The 22517-nt window shown below is 35.1% G+C and overlaps 1 protein-coding gene across 5 annotated transcripts in view; it reads right to left on the minus strand.

Annotated features, from left to right (window-relative positions):
- Positions 1-2424: 2424 nt before the first annotated feature.
- Positions 2425-22517, minus strand: part of HSD17B4 (hydroxysteroid 17-beta dehydrogenase 4) — a 91454-nt gene continuing 71361 nt past the window's right edge. Inside the window, exons 21-24 of one of the 5 annotated variants that reach the window (XM_027099513.1) lie at positions 21725-21811; positions 20582-20720; positions 11503-11630; positions 2425-2851 (exon numbers count right to left, since the gene is read on the minus strand). In XM_027099513.1, the coding sequence (XP_026955314.1) occupies positions 2762-2851; positions 11503-11630; positions 20582-20720; positions 21725-21811 (444 nt within the window). In that variant the 3' untranslated portion in view covers positions 2425-2761. Of the gene's footprint in view, positions 2852-11502; positions 11631-19911; positions 20108-20581; positions 20721-21724; positions 21812-22517 lie in introns of those variants that run through there. The other 4 variants (XR_003431240.1, XR_003431244.1, XM_027099526.1 and 1 more) reach the window with 4 other exon arrangements.

A 22517-nucleotide genomic window follows, 5' to 3' on the forward strand; every position in this document is an offset into this window, starting at 1 on the left:
TGGAAGGACACTAAGCTGTTCCAAGCGCAACTATAAAAGACAAACATTAAAAGACTGCCATTTGGTTTTTTTAAATGCAACTGGCATAACAATGAATCACCCTAAATTAAATTTATGTGATGCAGTAAAAGTAGTTCTTAAAGGGACATTCATAGAAATAAATGCCTATCTTAAGAAACAAGAAAAGTCTCAAACAACATAATTTCACACCTCGAGGAACTAGAAAAAGAAGAACAAATGAAGCCCAAAGTTAGTAGAAGAGAGAAAATAGCAAATGTTAGCACAGAGATAAAGGAAACAGAGACTAAAAAAATCTACAGAAAAGATCAATGAAACTAAGAGCTGGTTCTTTAAAAAGACAAACTAAATTGAGAAACCTTTACCTAGATTGACCAAGAAAAAAAAGAGAGAAAACACAAACAAAATCTGAAATGAAAGAGGAAATGTTACAATTGATATCACAGAAATTAAAAGGATCACAAGAGACTACTATGAATACCACCAATAAATAGGATAACCTAGAAGAAATGAATAAATTCCTAGAAATGCACAATGTCCCAAGACTGAATAATGAAGAAATAGAAAACCTGAACAGACCAATTACTGGTAAGGAGACTGAATTAGTAATATCCCAACAAACAGAAGTCTAGGACCAGACAGCTTCACAGGTGAATTCTACCAAACATTCAAAGAAGAATTAATACCAATCCTTCTCAAACTCTTCCAAAATTAGAAGAGGAGAAAACTTTTCCAAACTCATTTTACAAGGCCAGTATTACACTGATACCAAAACTAGACAAGAATGGCACAGGAAAATTACAGGCCAATATCACTGATGAACACAGATGCAAAAATCCTCAACAAAACATTAGCAAACCAAATTCAACAATACATAAAAGGATTATAACCATGACTGAGTGGCATTTATCCCAGGGATTCAAGGATGGTTCAACATCTGCAGATCAGTCAACGTGACTCACCATACATTAACAAAATGTATGGATAAAAATCATATGATCATTTCAATAGATGCAGAAAAGCATTTGACAAAATTCAACATCCATTTATGATAAAAGCTCCATTTATGATAAAAGCAAAAATAAACAAATGGGACCTAATCAAACTTACAAGCTTTTGCACAGCAAAGGAAACCATAAACAAAATGAAAAGACAACCTACAGACTGTGAGAAAATATTTGCAAATGATGTGACCGACAAGGGCTTAATTTCCAAAATATACAAACAGCTCATACAACTCAACAACAACAACAAAAAAAAACCAATCGAAAAATGGGCAGAAGACCTAAAGAGACAGCTCTCCAAAGAAGAAATACAGATGGGCAATAAGCACATGAAAAGATGCTCAACATCACTAGTTATTAGAGAAATGCAAATCAAAACTACAATGAGGTATCACTTCACACCAGTCAGAATGGCCATCATCAAAAAGTCTACAAATAATAAATGCTGGAGAGGATGTGGAGAAAAGGGAACCCTTGTAAACTGTTGGTTGGAATGTAAATTGGTGTAGCCACTATGGAAAACAGTATGGAGGTTCCTTATAAAGCTAAAAATAGAGTTACCATATGATCCAGCAATCCCATTCCTGGGTATATATCTAGAAAAGACAAAAACTCAAACTGGAAAAGATACATGCACCCCAATGTTCATAGCAGCGCTATTCACAATAACCAAGACATGGAAACAATCCAAATGTCCGTTGACAGATCAATGGACAAAGAAGATGTGAATATATATATACAATGGAATACTACTCAGCCATAAAAAGGAATGAAATATTGCCATTTGCAGCAACATGGATGGACCTAGCGATTATCGTACCGAGAGAAGTAAGTCAGACAGAGAAAGACAATATTATATAATATCACTTATATGCAGAATCTAAAAAAATAATACAAATCAACTTATTTATAAAACAGAAACAGACTCACAGACATAGAAAATAAACTTACGGTTACCAAAGGGGAAAGGAGAGAGAGAGGGATAAATTAGGAGCACAGGGTTAACATATACATATCACTATATATGAAACAGATAAACAACAAGGATTTACTGTATAGCACAGGGAACTATATTCAATATCTTATAATAACCTGTAAGGGAAAAGAATCTGAAGCTGTATGCCTGAAACTAACATAATATTGTAACTCAACTACAGTTAAATTTTGAAAAACAGAAAGTTATATATTTGGTAGATTTCCAAGCATTATATGAAAGTAAAGAATTTCCAGCAAAAGGGAAGGGAGAAGAAAGAAAACTATTTGAAAACACAAAGACCTTTATCTTGCCTTAAAGCAGAACACTATCTATCATAGCAAAGTATGAAAATGAATAAATATACTAAAATTCATGTTAAAATTGGGATATCAATAAAGAGAAGAGAAAATAACAAAACAAACTGTAAAAGGCATCAAAGTGGCCTCTACTCATTTCATTTTCCTTACAACTTATAAATGCCATCACAATTCTGAAGAGACTGGACTTGAGTGAAAGTTTTTTATTATGAAGACATAGGTCTAAGAACAGAAGGATAATCATGTGCCAGCTTACAGTTCCTTGTAAAAGTAATAACATGAAAAATTAGTAGAAAATGAACATCTGAAAAGTTACCTGTAATCTGAAAATGTTAAGCAATTTCCCCTGTATCTTAATTTTGACCATTTTTGCTGAATCACTTTTGCATATTTAGTTGAAGACAGTATTTAATTTTTCTATTGTAATTAGTAACGTAGTATGTCCTTCAGAGCTTGGCATATTCTTTAAGAATCATCTGAAGCTTCTGGCTCAACATGATGTTCCCTCTGGCCTTCAGTCTGCCACTAAAGAATGCCTGGAAAGGAGAGAGGGAAAGACAGAACCAACCTTTACCATGTCACATTGTATTTCTTTTTTAAAAAGATCATTGCTTAGACTGAATACAATTGAGTTAATAACTCTGGACAACAAAGGCAACTTTTATCTAGCAATGATAGTTCAATGATTATAGATAACACCCATATTTTTAGATATCTAAGAAAAAATAAAGACTCTTTGTGTATTTTAGAAAACCATAGAATAATTTATCTGAATTGACAGATCTGGGAATTCTGCTTCAACCTATGCTTATGGCTTTAGCCTATATTCTTAAATGTGAATTTAAGACCATATGAATAAAAGGCTTTACTGTATTACTAACAATAAAAACACTGAGTTCAGAACTTTCAAAAGTAGATTTAAAATATTTATTATATCTTCATGAAACAGAAGGCCATATAATGGCAAAATAAGATAGTGTAACAAAGTAGTGAATAGATCCTGGGCTGTAGCATCAGAATGCCTGGGTTTAAATCTAGGCTCTGCCACTAAATGCAAGGTGAGCTTGGACAAATTACTTAACCTCTCTGAGCTCTGGCCTCCTTATCTATAAAGGGCATGACAACAGCACCTAAATAGCAGCTTTGTTGCATGAGTTAAATGAAACAGTGTGAAAAGTGCTTAGCTTAGCATTCGACATGTGGAAGGAGCTATTAAGCTCATTATTACCAAGCAAAAGACTATAATGTCAAAACACTAAGAGCTCCTGTACCACTTTTTTTCTGACCTGACAATAGAAACTTGTGCAAGTTCTCCCCCCGGTGTCAAGTTCCCTATCAGTAAGATTAAAATGATAAAACACAATATAGCTTATTGAGAAAATAACATACAGAATATGAAGTGAAAAAGAAGTCTCTAGATTTTTAGCTAGATGTACATGTACATCTACATGTACATGTAACATTACAAAGCAGCCTCACAAATAAAATATCACTTGAGAAGCACAGCCATCAACCTGAAGTGGGCATATCAGCAAAAAAGAAATTCAAAAGCTTAAAAACCTACCCAAGGCCACAGAGCCAACAAAAAGTGGGCCAGGACTAAACACGGGTGTTCTCTGCTTAATAATATCTCCTGCTTATTAACTAGCAACAATTTAATTTCAGAAGCGAATCCTTACCAACTGGAGGAAAAGCAAAAACTGCTTAAACTTTTTATCCCAAAAATACTGCAGGAGAATTTCATTCAATCAGGTTCAAGTGCTAAGCATTCAAACTAGAGACTGGAATTTTAAAACTAAGACAGCTTTCACTGTGCAGTTACAGAAATGATGGTCTGCGACTCCTGCAGAGTCAGTTCGTAGACGGGCTTGCCAGGTGCTACAGTCTGAGAGGGACTTACAACCTAAAATAAAAACACCAACTTCTGGGCTTCCCTGGTGGCGCAGTGGTTGAGAGTCCGCCTGCCGATGCAGGGGACACGGGTTCATGCCCCGGTCCGGGAGGATCCCACATGCCACGGAGTGGCTGGGCCCGTGAGCCATGGCCGCTGAGCCTGTGCATCCGGAGCCTATGCTCCGCAACGGGAGAGGCCACAACAGTGAGAGGCCCGCGTACAGCAAAACAAAACAAAACACCAACTTCCTTGAAGTAAATATACCAATATTTGATGGTTGTTATTTGAGTGGAAGAATTTTGTACATAAATCTTTGTTCCTATCTAACTGTTTTCTTAGGATAGATTCCTAGAAGAAGAATTACTAAATCATGGCATTTCTTAAATAAGTTTCTTGACCATGCTTCCATATCAACACAGTTTTCAAACTGTGCACCTCAGTGCACTGGGGCACCACACCAAACTCCAACAGACACTACAAAATATTTTAAATTTTTGAAGGAAATACAGTGACATTGGTCAAACACAACATGAAAACTACCCTTGTTTGGATCTAACTACTTAATAAACTGAACCATTAGGTATTTCTTTTGGCCTAGGAGTGCCACGCAAAAAGTGCTGAGACAGTAAGTGGCCATAAAGGAAGAAAGTCAGTGAAACTCTGCCATAGTGCTGTCCAGAAAGACTGTTAAATTAATATTCCTTCTAGCTATGTGTGAATCCCCTTATCCCAACCTTAATAATACTGTTTTCTTAATCTTTGAAAATCTGAGGCAAAAATGACATGCTTTAATTTGCATGTTTTAGATACTGGGAAAAATTAATAGTTTTTCTCATGTATGTTAGTCATACCTATTTCTTTCATTAATTACTGGTTCATGTCGTTTGCCCATTTTTTATATTGAGGTCTTTGTGTTGTCCAGAATTTTTATAGGTTATTAACACCAATATACTATGTATCATCATTTTATTTTTCCCCAGGTTTATGGCATATCTTATGGAGTCTGACATGCAGAAGTTTTTAATTTCTACATAGCCTAAACTACTGCTATTGAGCTTATGTTCCTTATTTCTATCCTTGCTTTAATCTACTCAAGTATTAATTGAGCATCTACATTACACTAGGCAATATTCTATGCTAGGAAAGAGACATCTCTCCCTGTTCTCATGGAGCTAACATTACAGTAGGGGAGTCAAAAAGTAAAATGCAAACAAGTAATTAAAGCCTGTTATAAATGCTATGAAGGAGGCTACTTGGATAATATAATAGGAGGGAACTACTTTGGATGAAACAAAGCCAGCCATGCAAAAAGATGGGAATAGAAATTCCAGAAAAGACAAATAAATAGACATTGAAGGGGTAAAAATTGATGGGAAGGAACTAAGAGGAGAGGCAACGTAAATTGAATTAGCATTGTAAGTGATGAGGCAAGCAGTGCAGGATGAAGCTGGGAAGATAAGCAAGGGAAACTTCACATACAATATAATAATATGTAGCTTGGATTTTATCCAAGTGCAAAAGTAAATCTTGGAGGTTTTTATCAGGTGGAATGACCCATAATCTGATTCATGGTTTTAAAAGATTACTCCAGCTCCTGTATGGAGAACAGATTGGTGGAAAAGCAAGACTAAAAGCACTAAGACCAGTCAGGAAGCCAGGTGAGAGATGATGGAGGCTTGGATCAGGATGATAACCCTAGTGATGAAGAGAAGAAAATGAACTCAAGATACGTTCTGGAGAAAGAACAAGCAGGATTAAGGATAGAAAGGATACAGAGGTGAAGAAGGAAGCCAAGACAATTCTTACATTACTGAGCATACTAATTTGGGTAGATAGATCATGGTGCCATTTCCTGAAAACAAAAAGAATGGGGGAAAAAACTCAATCACAAGTTCTAAGTTGGACATAGTAAGATGTGCCATCAGAGACATAAGTGAAGAGCTGGTTACACCACTATGGAACTCAGAGAAGATGCTCAGTGAGACATTTAAATCCGCAAGTTGTCAACATGTAGATGGCTCTAAATACCACAGGATGGATGGACTCATTTAAGAAGAGTGTTACTTAGAGAAGAGCCCTGAAATGAGCCCTGAGAAACACCAAAACTCAACAGTTGGGGGTAAAAGAGGAAGACACCAAAGGAGATTAGGAAGAGCCAAAGGTGGAGAAAGCAAAACAGGAGAATAAGGTATCATGAAAGCCAAGGGATAAGATTATTTCAAGAAGTTGGTGGTTAACTGAGTTGAATGCTACTGAAAGGCTGAGAAAGATGTAGATAGAGAAATATTTACTGGATTTAGCAATATAGGTCATCACAAGAACTTCACAAAAACATTATCAGTGCAGTAACAGATGCAGAAGTCAGATAAGAGAAGGCAGAAGAGCAGTCAAGACAGAATTCTTAAACCTTTGCTGCCCACTAAAGTAGCCACTAGCCCATGCAGCTATTGAGTACTTGAAATATGATTAGCCCTGGCTGAGATGTATTGTAAGTATAAAATACACACTGGATTTTAAAGATTTTTTTTAAAGAAGGATATAAAATATCCCATTAATATTTAATATTGATTACATGTTAAAATATTTGAATGTATTGGGTTAAATAAAATATATTAAAATTAATTTTACCTGTTTCTTTTTAAGATTTTTAATTTATTTTGATTTTTTTATTAAAGTATAGCTGATTTACTGTGTTGTGTTAATTTCTGCTGTACAGCAAAGTGATTCAGTTATACATATATATACATTCTTTTTTTTATATATTCTTTTCCATTATGGTTTATCATAGGATATTGAATAGAGTTCTCTGTGCTATATAGTAGGACCTTGTTGTTTATACATTCTATACATAATAGCTTACATCTGCTCACCCCAACCTCCCACTCCATCCCTCCCCCAACCCCCTCCCCCTTGGCAACCACCAGTCTGTTCTCTATGTCCATGATTCTGTTTCTATTTCATAGGTAGGTTCATTTGTGTCATATTTTAGATTCCATATATAAGTGACACCTTATGGTATTTTTCTTTCTCTTTCTGACTTACTTCACTTAGTATGATAATCTCTAGTTGCATCCATGTTGCTGCAAATGCATTATTTCATTCTTTTTTATGGCTGAGTAGTATTGCATTGTATACACCACATCTTCTTTATCCATTCATTTGTCAATGGACATTTAGGTTGTTTCCATGTCTTGGCTATTGTAAATAGTGCTGCTATGAACATAAGGGTGCATGAATCTTTTTGAATTATAGTTTTGTTAGGATATATGCCCAGGAGCACGATTGCTGGATCATATGGTAATTCTATTTTTAATTTTATAAGGAACTTCCATACTGTTTTCCACAGTGGCTGCACCAACTTACATTCCCACCAACAGTGTAGGAGGGTTCCATTTTCTCCACACCCTCTCCAGCATTTGTTATTTATAGACTTTTTAATGATGACCATTCTGACTAGGGTGAGGTGATACCTCACTGTAGTTTTGATTTACATTTCTCTAATAGTTAGCAATGTGGAGCACCTTTTCATGTGCCTGTTGGACATCTGTATTTCTTCTTTGAAGAACTGTCTATTTAGGTCTCTGCTCATTTTTCCATTGGGTTGTTTGTTTTTTTGTTGTTGAGTTGTATGAGCTGTTTACATATTCTGGAAATTAAGTCCTTGTCGTTTGCACCATTTGCAAATATTTTCTCCCATTCTGTAGGTTGTCTTTTCGTTTTGTTTATGGTTTCCTTTGCTGTGCAAAAGTTGTAAGTTTGATTAGGTCCCATTTGTTTATTTTTGTTTTTATTTCTATTGTCTTGGGAGACTGACCTAAGAAAACATTGGAACAATTTCTGTCCGAGAATGTTTTGCCCATGATCTCTTCTAGGAGTTTTATGGTGTCACATCTTATGTTCAAGTCTTTAAGCCATTTTGAGTTTATTCTTAACCTTTTTTTTAATGTGGCTACTAGAAAATTTTTAATTACTTATGTGGCTCACATTCTATGTCTATTCAACAGTGCTGGTTTAGACAATTCTTTTGTGAAAAGGAACAGAGAAATGATATGGTATGCTGGATGGGGATCTGATATCAAGACAGAGTGTTTGCTTTAAAATCAAGATGTTAGCTTGCCTCTATGCTGTAGGACAATTATGTAGTAGAATGGGAGAGAATGATGCAGAAAAAAGTGGAAAGGAGAAGAAGCAATGACTTTGAGTAGATACTTGGATGAGAAGTGAAGAAGTCTTTGACAGGAAGAGGGAGACTTCCTTCAGTGTAATGTATAGGAAGAAAAGAAGACAGGTGCAGATGCTGACGAAATAGATCTGGTGATGGGAAAGTGAATATTTTCATTTGAAAGTCTTTTTTTTCTCCCAAAGAACATGAGAAAGATCATCAGCTGAAAATGAAAGAGAGGTAGGCATGGGGGTGTTTTGAGAAGACAGGTATGAAATACTCATCTCAGACAACAGGAATGGAGGCTTAGTGGAAAATCACAGTAAGATTGCTAGACAGTGTGTAGAGACTATTTGAGACTTCTAATCAAAATTTTAAAGGGAAGTCAATTTGTCTAGTTGTATGGCTTTTCTCCTGGCGTCTTCATCTATTCAGGTACAGATGCAAAGATGGCAGAGAGTAGGGTTAAAATAGAGTGGAGTTTTCCAGGCAAATAAGATGAGAGAGGTACAAGGAAGATGAGGGTATTTTCAAGGGAGATACTCCGATGGACCATGGAATCTAAGCTGAACAAGAAGAGAAGACAGAAGGGAGCTGATGGATAGAAAGTGGTATTGTCAACAAACCGGAGGTCTCTGTGAAGCTCAACAGCAGTAGCAGGAATAAGAAAACAAGTTAATGAAACTGTAGGTGATGGTGTTGGAAAATGGTGATGTTTTGTAACAGATATTGGAAGTTGTACATATTATGTTCCCAATAAAGACAAAAGCTGATGTAGAATGGAGTAAAATTAGAAATAATATCAATAAACTAAGAGTCATCTATTAAGAGAAGTCACTTTTACAAATACTGAAGGAAGCCATCAAGGTTGACAAGAGTTGATGCAGAGAGAGAGACAGAGAGAGAGACAGAGAGAGAGAGACTGTACACTGGGATATAAGGTCTTTGATAACTGAAGAATAGTGATGACAGATAGCACTGAGGTGAGGCAGACGTAATTGAGCCAAATGAGTTTAGAAAACCCCTAATATTAAATTAGAACTTCTCTAAGGACTGTCACCAAGAATAATGAACACCTAGGTTTTCATCAAGTTTTGCTTCTGCTTTAATTTTTTTACATTTAATTCCATCCTGTATGGTACTGACTAAGGTATATGGAATGACATAAAGCACTACCATTTCCTATGCAACTGCCCAGTACCATTCACTGAATAATCCATTCCCCCCCAAAGGTCTGATATTCCTAGCAATTACATAAATGTTTCTGTAAATCCTACATTTAATCTTTATGTATAAGCACCTCAAATATATCTTTAAAAAGAACTCTTAATTAGCCACTCAGCAGCCACAATGACCTTTAAAAATCAGATGTCACTCCACAGCTCAATAGCTTCCTATCACACAAGATCTAAACTGTCTTGCCAACATCTACAAGGTCCTGTGTGACCTACGCCATGCCTACCTCTCCCTGTTCGCCTCCTGCCTCTCTCCCCACTGGCCTCCTCACAGTTATAGTATCCAATAAGCTGAGCTACCGGTGCCTCCAGCCTTGGTGCTAGTTGTTTCTTTAGCCTTATGGCTCCTTCCCTCACTTTGTTCAGGTCTCTATCAAGCCTTTTTGGACAATCCGATCTAAAATAGTTCCTCTATCCTGTCACACTCTAATCCAGGGGTTGGCAAACTACAGCCTACGGGCCAAAACCAGTCTGCTGCCTGTTTTTGTAAACAAAGTTTTACTGGAACTCAGCCACATCCATTTGTTTACATATTATCCATGGCTACTTTAACTCTACAATGGCAGAACTCAGTAGGTGCAACAGAGACCATCTGACCTGCAAAGTTTAGAATACATTTACTAGGGGACCCTGTACAGAAAAAGTTTGCCCACCACTGCTATAACCCATTACTCTTATTTTTCTTCATACCTGAAATTATACTTCTTTTCCATTTCCCTCTAGAACTAAGCTCTACCCAGAAGGGGCACTGTCTTGTTCAGCCACATCTAGCACCTGAATAAAAGGAGGTACTAAATAAATTCCTGGGAAGGAATTAACTGAGGGCTCACTCAGTACCACACATTATTCTAAGCTCTTCATGTATATTATTGGATTTAGTTATCATAACAATCCTATGGGATTATCACAATTCATTTTACAATGAGAAAATTAAGGCTTAGAGAGTAGGTGGCAGAGCTAAGATTCAAACTTAGATTTATCTGATGCCAAAGAACGTATTTTTAACCACTATACTACTTTACAATTCTTTTAAAATTAGTCTTTTTATCCAGGAAAATTGAACATTTTCTCCCTTATTCAAATTGCTCCATTCCTTGTAAAATTGCATAGTTTTCTGCAAATAAGCCCTGTGCTTTTTCTTGTTAGGGTACTCATTGGTACTTTGTAGTTTGGGTAGTGATTACAAACAAAATTTTTAAATTATATCCTCTAGTTGGTTTTGCTGCTATGTGAAAGCTATTTTTAAATAATTATTGTGCATTCAACCACTTGTTTCAACTCTTCTGGTCTAAGAATCAATCAGTTGATTCTCGTGGGATTTCTAGCTACATAATCATTCATATTTTCTACTCCATTCTAATTGCTACATCTAACTTTGTGTGTTTGTGGACTAGCCATAGGTTTCAGAACAATATTACCTCATAATGGCCAGCAAAGGCACTCTTGTTTCAATCATGATTTTCCACTGAAATGTCTCTAAATGTTTTACCTTCAGTAAGACACTGGCTATTATGTTCCATCCTTCTATTTCCAGTTTTCAATGACGATTAAGACAAGTTCTTAATTTTATATATCAGGAAAGAATGTCTAATTTTATGAAATATCATATGGTTTTTCAACTCTGAACTAACAATATATTAAAAGGTCTAGATGTGGGTTTTACATTGTTTATCTGCTAAAGAATTCCATCCAAAAATTTAATTTTAAAAAGTATCAGTTGAAAACTCCATTAGAAAAATATATGAGCTGTCAATTTGAATACCGCTATCACTCTGTCTTTCCTCAGAGTTGCAAGATATCTGTCTTATAAATCAGAATTTTGGAGTCAGCCAAAAAACTGCAATTGTCAAATAGGAAGCAATAATGACAAATAAATGAACATTTTAAGAACTTTACCTTCTGAGGATCAAGCTTGCCCAAGACTACTTTCATGAAATCTTCATCTGAAAGCGTGATGGTTACATCAGCAGAATCTTTTGCAGGGCCTTGATACACTTTTCCAGAACCATTTTTTAGGTCAATAGCTGGGAAAAATAGGAAGAAACAAATGTCTGTCATTTTTTTCTTCACAAACCAAATAAATGCAGACATTTTTATAGTTTCCAAGTTACTGTGGTACTTATTCTATTGGGTTGGCCAAAACCTCGTTTGGGTTTTTCTGTAAGATATGGAAGACCCGAACGAACTTCTTGGCCAACCCAATACATTATATATTACCTATCACTTAGAAAAAAATTTTAAATCCTTGATTTTTTGAGATGTCCTCTTTATAAAGAATATGATCTTCAAAATAGTCAAATCAATAATAGTTTTTCTTCATTGAGGAAGTTTACACAACAGATATTTGAAATGTGAATCAATGTAGAATAATATAAGGAAGTTAAGTGGTTGGAAGTTATATGATTAAGGCCTTTAGATTAAAATAAAGACTCTGTAGTCAACAAAGGAAGAAAACTGAATTTTAAAACAATGGCATATTGGTTGGGGTGGGGGAAGGGAACGCACACTCTAATTACCTTTCAAAAACCTGAATTCATCAAAGGTTCTGTCATATGAATTAAACGACAAATTAAATTTTTAAAAGTATTGTAATTAGTTTGCTATAATTTATTTATAAAATGTTTATTGCCCTAATTGTTGTGAAGAAACGTTAAAATTAAAATCTTTTCCCTTAAATGTTTTTGACAGAAGGATTAAGTCTCCCAGAAACAGGCTGGGTAACTGGAAAAACTATTAGATTTGCCTTCATTGCTCTCTATACAACATTTACAGAGCTTTATGTTAAAGTTACATTTTAGAAAGTTTTAATTGTCTCATATATGACTGAGACCAGTCATCCAGGAAGGTAATTCCACTCATCCAGCTTCAGCCTCTTGAATGTGCTTTCTCTGCTACTGCGAAAGCTATGATTGCATCACTCTCCCTAAGAGTGTCAGGAAACTCCCAATTTAGGATCAAGGAAAAGCTACACACACGTAAGCAAAACCATGAATTCTGCTTAGCCAAGCCCTACTCCAAAGAGAAAATTAAGTCACTCCCCTTGTCAACAGAAGAGAATCTTGCCAACTAAACTAAAAAATAATAACATGACTATGACGGTTACCTGGGAAGGAGTAAGAGTGAGAAGGAGACCTTTTTGCTTTTTATGCTTCATTCACTCACTTCATTGTTAAGTTTCTTCTATGGGTGTCAGACAATGTACAAGGTACTAAAAGTAAGGCATGAAGAACAAAGGCTCTGTTCTTATTGGTACACACATATTACAAGTGTGTTTTTATGTATTATTTGTATAGTTAAAAAGAAAGGTAGAAAAAGAGAGGGAGGAAGGCAGGCAGGGAGGGAGCAGGGAGAGAATAACAGGCAGGGGTCAGAGGGCAGAAAGGAAAGATTAAAGAAAAGCAAACCTCTGGCATTCAACAGACATGGTTTTAATTCTTCACAAGTAAGTGTAAGGACCACTGTATGTACTAGTCTTGCTCAGGAATAAAACTGGACTCACGCATCTTAATACTTCAGTGTGGAATAAGTCTGTTAGCTAATGAAGGCCCTTCTAATGAAGGGCTGTCTACGTGCCCTCTCACTCACTTGGTTTTACGTGCTGCTTCACAGCCATGACTCTTATGAAGCAATAAAATATTTTTTTCTGTGGAAAGCTAATAACTAGTGCTGGTAAAAGAAAAGAGGGCTAAAAGGGGGGAAGTTCTTAGCAAGAATACAGAAACTTGGGGTAAAGGAGTGAAACTCCCCATTCCACAGTGGCTCAAGTCATGGTTACAAATGGCTCCTGCGGGAGGATCGTCATCTACCACCATCACCTTAGGTTTACAGATACCTGTCAGGTCATGGGTAATCTAACTGAAATGAAGAACAAGCTATATGTATTTTCTTTTTGTGTCAGAATGTATTTTAAAAGCTTTATGAATTATTTTAGCTCAGTATTTATATAATCATTAATGCACTGAAAAAGTCCAAAAAATTTCAGTTATACTTTACAGAATTTAATGGGGGAGGGAAAGGTGTTAGATGAGAACATATATTTGGACTTAGAGACCTTTGAAGGTTTTAGAATATATACCTTACAAATTACAACACTCTTACCAAAGTGGGTGTACAAGGAACATACCTCAACTTAATAAAAGCTATTTATGACAAACCCACAGCCAACATAATATTCAATGGTGAAAAGCTGAAAACCTTCCTGCTAAAATCTGGAACAAGACAAGGATGACCACTCCTATTCAACATAGTACTGGAAGTCTATTCAGCATTCAGACAAGAAAAAGAAATAAAAGGTATCCACATTAGAAGGAAAGAGGTAAAATTGTCATTATATGCAGATGACATGATACTAAATACAGAAAACCCTAAAAATTCCACACAAAAACTACTAGAACTGATAAACAAATTCAGCAAGGTAGCAGGATACAAGATTAACATACAGTTGCATTTCTTTACACTAACAATGAAATATCAGAAAGGGAAAGTAAAAAAAAAAAAAAATCCTTTTTAAAATCATATCAAAAAAATACAAAACTTAGGAGTAAACCTGACCAAGGAGGTGAAAGGCTCATATGCTGAGAACTGTAAAACACTGAAAGGAAATGGAAGATGATTTAAAGAAATGGAAAGATATCCCATGCTCTTGGAAGAATTAATATTGTTAAAATGGCCATACTACCCAAAGCAATTTACAGATTTAATACAATCCCTATCAAATTACCCATGACATTTTTCACAGAACTAGAACAAATAATTCTAAAATTTATATGGAACCACAGAAGACCCAGAATTGCCAAAGCAATCCTGAGGAAAAAGAACAAAGCAGGAGGCATAACCCTCCCAGACTTCAGACAATACTAAAAAGCTACAGTAATCAAAATGGCATGGTACTGGTACGAAAACAGATATATGGATCAGTGGAACAGAAGAGAGACCAGAAATAAACCCACACATCTATGGTCAATTAATCTTTGACAAAGGAGGCAAAAATATACAATGGAGAAAAGACAGTCTCTTCAGCAAGTGGTGTTGGGAAAGCTGGACAGCTGCATGTAAATTAATGAAGTTAGAACACACCCTCACACCATACACCAAAATCAACTCAAAATGGCTTAAAGACTTAAGTATATGACATGACACCAGAAAACTCTTAGAAAAGAGCATAGGCAAAACATTTATCTGACATAAATTGTACCAATGTTTTCTTAGGTCAGTTTTCCAAATCAAAAGAAATAAAAGGAAAAATAAATAAATGGAACCTAATCAAACTTATAAACTTTTGTACAGCAAAGAAAACCATAAACAAAATGAAAAGATAACCTCCACACTGGGAGAAAATATTTGCAAACAATGTGATAGACAGGGCTTAATTTCCAAAATATACAAACAGCTCATACAATTCAATATCAAAAAAAAAATCCAAAAAATGGGCATAAAACCCAAATAGAAATTTCTCCAAAGAAGACATACAGATGGCCAATAAGCACATGAAAAGTTGCTCAACACTGCTAATTATTAGAGAAATGCAAATCAAAACTACAGTGAGGTATCACCTCACACCAGTCAGAATGGCAATCATCAAAAAGTCTACAAATAATAAATGCTGGCAAGGGTGTGGAGAAAAAGGAACCCTTCTATATTGTTGGTGGGAATGTAAAATGGTGCAGCCACTACGGAGAACAGTATGGAGGCTCCTTAAAAACCAAAAATAGAGTTGCCATATGATCCAGCAATCCCACTCCTGGGCATAATTCCGGAGAAAATTCTAACTGGAAAAGATACATGCACCCCAATATTCATAGCAGCACTATTTACAATAGCCAAGACATGGAAGCAACCTAAATGTCCATGAACAGATGAATGGATAAAGAAGATGTGGTGTGTGTATACACACACACAATAGACTACTACTCAGCCATAAGAATGAAATAATGCCATTTGCAGCAACATAGATGGACCTAGAGAATATCATACTAATTGAAGTAAGTCAAACAGAGAAAGACAAATATCATATGATATCATTTATATGTGGAATCCAAAATATGAACTTATTTACAAAACAAAAACAGACTCACAGACAGAAAACAAACTTACAGTTACCAAAGGAGGAAGAGGGGAGGGGATAAATTAGGAGCTTGGGATTACCAGATACAAACTAATATATAAAAAATACGTAAACAACAAGTCCTACTCTTTCTCACAGGGAACTGTATTCTGTATCTTGTAATAAGCTATAATGAAAAAGAATATGAAAAGAATATATATATATATATATACATATGTATATGTGTATATATATATAACTGAATCACTTTGCTGTACACCAGAAACTAACACAACATTGTAAATTAACTGTATGTCAATTAAAAAAAAAAGTATAGATCCAGTAAACAAACTAACCCAGCGATGTCATGTATTAAATAAATAAATAGATAGATAGATAAGCTTTATATCTATTGTATACATTGTACAACACAGGAAATATATTTTATAATAAGTATAAATGAAATATAACCTTTAAAAATTGTGAATCACTATGTGGTATACCTGAAATTTATACAATATTGTATATCAACTATACCTCAATAAAAAAATTTTATTTTATAATAAGTAATAGATAGTGTTACAGATTTTACTCAACAGGACGACCTTGCTACAATGTTCTGATTTCAGCTCCCAAAACAGCTGAAGAAGTCTACAACGTCTCTCTTTCTGATTCTTTTTTATTTCATTAATATTTTGCACATCAGTATGGATAAGAAGGTGCAAGTGAGCATTCCAAGATCTGGGCCTCCTTCCCAAAAGCACCTCACTGAGGCCCACCCTCTGGTTTCTTATGCATGTCAAGGGGCTACATCTCTCCATTACACACTCTTGTTCCCCAGAAAAGAGGAAGGGTCCTCGCCCAGGAAGCCTTCCTGCTCCTAGATGATCAAGCACGACAGGCCTCAGAGAGGCCTAACCTCAAAAGACACAGCTAAGACTCCTCCTCCACAGCCAAAACCAACACTGACACCAGAACTCTCTCCATTCTCTCTAGACTCACACTAATTTGGTTTTTAAAAATCCCGACACAGACACACATTCTGCCCAGAGATTCATTGTTGGTGTTGTTTGGATGGCAAGATAGGGGAAGGAGCAGGGAAGATGGGCACGGTCCAGGATCTTTGGGTTTGACATGCATCTTCCAGGCCACTGAGCCCAAACCCCTTGGTTCCTAGACTTGCTCAAGGCCTGTCACTTGTGTAACTCCAGTTCCATAGGTGAACTAAGGAGCTGAGCCTGTTCTCTGTAAACAGGTTTGGATCTGCCATAATGCAAACATGACTGGGACAACTAACAGCAATTTAAAATACCAAGAATTTGGTGATTAACTGTTTAGCAAAACATTTTTAAAACTGCTTGTAAAAAAAAAAAAAAATTAGGTATTCCCTAAGTCAGAGCATTCAATCATCTATTTTATGTCATTAAGCACCAAGATGCAAAAGAGAGATACCAACATGGAATCATCTTCTAAAATATCATAAGCCAAAACACCTAGATAATTTCTACTGCTGCCAGCTACTCTGATTTAGCTCAGTGACACAAAGATGGTGAGAAAACAACCAGAACTGAAAAAAGTTACACAGCTGAGAATCAGATCAAATAAAAGACAGGCAGATAACCAAAGATAATGATGAACCCTTTCAGAGAAAGCTTCAAGATCTAATTTGATTTTTAGCTTTGATAAATTTGGACCTGAAGAAGAGATGATAAAACAAACAAAAGCCACAAGCATCAATTACAAGTAGTTATTAACAGGTTTCTAATATTCCCATTTTTCTGGTGAAAATACAAGAAACAACCTTTTGCCTAGGTTAATTAAAGGTAATTATTAAATGTAAGCACATTTTCTAATACTTTCTACAAGGAAAGTGATACTAAGATAAGGAGAAAATCTTAGTTGGTTATTGACACTATATTGAAAGAAATTACGCTATTTGCCAGAGTGAATCACTTGTATACTTTACAAATCTCTACAGAGTTCTTTTCTGCCAACTGTGAGATACATAATTCCAGCATGTTTTCTCTCTTATAGATCGCATTCCTTTCCTTCACCGGTGTCCTCAAAAATCCTGTGTTTTATATTTATAACTCAACTTCTAATATAGTTTCATCTATAGGGGAAAAGGTTTTATTCCATCATGAATAAATAGAAAGAAGGAAGGACAGAAAATAGAAAGAAAGTGATGATACCTACATATCACTGTTATCTATGAAGTTTTTTAGAAAAAAAAATAGACACTTTGAACTTTGGGTAACTAAATACATATTTCATGTTTTGGCTTCCTTTACCCCCTTCTGAATTAACCTCCTATAAGCAAAAATGTCCTCCAGAAGGACAAACATCAAAATGTTAACTGTAGGTAGTGGGATTATGCATCATTATTTTCTGCTCTATACTTTTATATACCAAATTTTATATAATGAAAATATACTCCCTAAAAGGAATAGCAATTGTTATGTTAAAAAGAAACTTACATTAAACCAAAATCAATTGAACAAAACTTCAAAATGTTTCCTAGGAATATGTAATAGAAGATGGTCTCAAAAAGTTTTAGTTGATTTAGAAATACATTTTAATTTTTTTGGTCTCAGTGAGCATTTACAGTGATCTTTAATTGTAATGAGAAATAAAACAGTCTGATTTACAAGGTATTTAGGCACTCTAAAATAGTCATCTCAGAATAAAAATAATGAAAATCTACAAAACAGTAGTTTCTACTGTGCAAGTAAAATCCCAAACCTAAAGATTCTTTCCTTTAAAAAAAAGTCTGTATAGACAGATTATCTGCATGATATGTGGTATACAAATAATGAAGGAAGATGGTTCATACCATCAGTTGCGGGACTTGCAGAAGCACAGCCTATAATCCTTGCTTTCAGGTACCACCATAGTGTACTACATCTCATACACTAGCCTACAGTCCCCAGAGAAGGATTACAACCAGGTTTGAGATGGGCCTGAAAGTTAACATGGTCCTGGAGTGTAAGCCAATCACAGGTCACTTCCAGGAGTCCCTCAGCATTCCAGGGGCTCTTGGCCAACCTTAACTACACAGGATCCCATTGTACTTCACAGTTATGAAGGATGGGGAAAATCCTTGAGCTAAAAAGTATTCTGGATGCTCCTTGTACCACATCAGTAGACAGATTCAAGGGACCACAGCTGCTTGACTACAAATGAAAGGATCCTGTCCCTTGGGACCTCAAGACAAAAAACACGAGAAATCAAGAAGTTTCAGTGAACATTCACTGATACACCATTTTTCTCCAACAACTCTAGAGATCGGAATACTCTATAACATAAACCTAAGGCTAGAATACTCTATAAAGAAAGAATATTCTACCAATCAAAGTAAGGCTAGAACACTTTATAATATAAAGGTAAAGAAATGATGGTCAGCGTTTATTAATAGCATGCTTCATGATTCAAAATATGAATAGCGGTCAGCTATGGAATAAATGTTTGTGTTTCTCCAAAATCCATATGTTGAAGCCCTAATCTCCAAATAATGATGGTATTTGGAAATGGAGCCTTTGGGAGGTAATTAGGTTTAGGTGAGATCATGAGAGTAGAGCCTCCATAATGGGGTTAGTGTCCTTAGAAGAACAGACATGAGAGAGATGATCTTTCTCTCTGCCTTGTGGGGAAACAGTAAGGAGGCAGCCATCTGCAAACCAGAAAGAGGGTTCTCACTAGAGCCCAAACATGTTGACACCCTCACACTGCACCTTCCAGCCTCCATACTATGAGAAAATAAATTTCTGTTGTTGAACCTACCCAGTCTATAGTATATTTGTTATAGCAAACTGAACAAAGACACTCTCATTGTTAGAAGCAGTGGCCTCGCAATCTATAATTGACTGATGCTGAAGAAAGAGAATGCATATATACTCGCTTCCCTTAACCTATATAGAAACAGCACAGTGAAATCGGATAAAGCCACATATTTTTCTGTCATGACATATAGACACTGGATACTTAAAAACTTGCTAACAGATCTGGCTGATTAGCAAAGTGAGCCCACAAAAGTGCTAGTGCTTTTATTATGCAGACAGAAAAAGAAGAAAATTCTCTGATCTAGAAAATTTTTTTTACTCATCTTCAGTAATTTCATCTTACCTTCCCCAATTTCACTTTAAGAATTAAACTAAAACTGGACACTGCAATCTTTTAAGAGACCACAGCACAGAAAAGTTTGTGCCATGATTAAGAATGTAGTTACACAACAGATACAAAAGACATGGTAGAATTTTTTTTACCCCTTTCCCTTTTTATCTTCTCTTTCTTCTTAAAATGGTACCAGAGTCCTTTTGGAGCTCCACAGAAGTGAATGGAAGTTGCTGCTTTCCCTCTGCAGCAACTTGGCTTATATTGGATGCCTTGCCAGGTTGCTAACATGGCACTCTAGTAGATAACTTCCCTAGATTAGATAAAATTAGTACCTTTGATTGCCATCTGTATAGACGAAGAAAATAATTATGATTATATACTGATAGTTAAGGTGATAATCCAAAATGTTAATTTGGGGGGAATGAAGAAAATATTTTTAAAGCTGTTAAAATATAATGAGAATTACTCAAAACTTTAAAATATTTCATTTAACCCGATGTACTTTCTTCACATTTAAGAGGAATTTGAAGATTAGTTAAAGAAGCATACAGCTAAGGTGACTGTTTAAAGTACTAATTTCAGGTGTTACAATGAAATCTTTAAAACAGCTATTTTCATTTTAATTGATTCCCTTCATCTCTAAAAAACATGCATGGCTTTGGGTGCCACGAAACCCGTTATTTCCCATAAAAAAACAACTTACCGAAGAAGGTTAAGATTTACCTACCTTCAAAGAGACGGGCTTTAGTTATAACAAGGATACTTTATCTCTATTGACTAAGAGTTATCTTAAAATATAGAGCCAGGGACATGACTTACTCCACTTAGCTGCAGTATTTTCACCTTTAGTGATATGCCACTCAAACACAGCATTTACTTTCTTCACCACCTCTCCCCCCATATGCTGAAGGCGGCGACCTATTTCCTCAAACACAAGGGTACTCTGAAGCTCCCTACCCTAGCAAAAAGAGAAAAGTTAATTTAATTTTAGAAGTTCTGTAAAAATGACTCAAGGGGATAAAACTATTACAAAATAAAAGTGCAACAATGTGATTTTTTTTGAAAAACCTGCACATAAATAAGGGAAACTAGTTTTTTCTCACTAGGTTTCTTTCACACCTTTCCTTATATTAATTTATGTCATCCAGAACCTCACTCCTCTTAATAAAAGAATTTTACTTTTATCAAAATTCAGAAATAATATTTTACAAGTAGACTAGGAACTAACTGGATAACTTATATCCTAACTAACTTCAGCAGGAAGATACTGTGCAAATCAGTCAACTACTGTGGTCTCATTTCTCTGTTTGTAAAATAGGACTAGATTACACGAAGCCTGAATTTCTGTCTAGCTCTAAAATGTCTTAAGTTTTTGATCTTAGATTCTCTTTAAAGAGATTTTAATTTTCATTCAGTTATATGATAATATGGCAAATGAAAGACAAAGATCATGGGTTTGAAAACCTCGACATTACAAAGTTAATATTTTGGAGACAGAAAATATAAATATTTTTATTAAAAGTCTCAGCATGTTAATACAGAATAACACAAATGTTTTAATAAATAATACATGCTACTGTTTTTATATCTGCACTCAAAGCATTATACAAATCTTTAAATCAAGAAAAAGGTACAGGATATTTAAATTTTTAATATATTTTTCTCCCAAATACTATTTAAGATTTCTCATTAAACAACTGATTTACTTACTCTAAAACTAGAAAATTACTTATATTCTCTTGAAAGATACCCTAGTATCCACACAAAAAAGTTTTTTTAAAAATTCATAAGTTGTCAAAATATTCCTTTTTCTCCAAGCAGTTTTAAATTAATGTTCTCCAGTTCGAGTTAAGAATCTTTCATAGCTCTTAATTTACTAAAGTAGACTGAATATTCTTAAAGTGATCTTAATTGAAATTCATAAGTCAGGGTATGACTTGGATGTCAGTGGTTATAACCCACCTCAGATGGTGTCTTAGCTAAAACATCAGCTGTTGGCACAAGATCCACATATGCATTTGAAATGACGATGTCTCCAGTTCCTTGGACCTTATAAAGGTACAAGAGGAAAAAGAAAAACAACCAGTTCACTCCGATGATTCCAAAGAAAATACAATTTCATTGTGAAACAGTATAAAATCTTTTAAAAGAAATTTACATTTTTCTTCATATGAAAAAGAAAATAATCCAAATTAAATAAACAGTTCATAACTTAAATATCAAGAGAAATAACATGAAAGCTTACTGATTTAATACAAGTGTTAATTAACCCTAACTGTAGAATCAACTGGAGCCCTTTCAAAAAATATTTATGACCAGGTCCCATCTCCAAATATTCCAATTTAAATGGTCTGGGGTGGACCCTGAGCATTGGTATTTGGGGGATTTTTTTTTTTTCCAATATAAGTATGTCTAATGGGGAGCCAGGGTGAGAATTGCTTAATTCTTATAAATAGTAAAAGGCATGGCACAAAATCCACATGAGGTAGGGGTACGTAAAGTGTATTTGTTCGGTTAACATAGAATGAAATTGGGTAGGAACAGACCACAGTCTTTGTAAAGAAATAATTCTAGCTCTTATTTCAAAAAGGAAGTGTACACAGTATAAAGTAATACTTAAATAGCCTTTTTATAAAATATTAAAGGAATTATAATTCCTAATATATCAGCTAAAATTATTCCAGTGGTATTCTTTCATAAAAGTATGGTATTGCTACAAATGTATAGGACAATGTCTAAAACTTAAGGCAGCATT

Source organism: Aethalodelphis obliquidens, unplaced genomic scaffold (assembly GCF_003676395.1).
Source record: "Aethalodelphis obliquidens isolate GAN/ISIS:26980383/991018 unplaced genomic scaffold, ASM367639v1 scaffold4, whole genome shotgun sequence".
NCBI classification, from domain to species: Eukaryota; Metazoa; Chordata; class Mammalia; order Artiodactyla; family Delphinidae; genus Aethalodelphis; species Aethalodelphis obliquidens.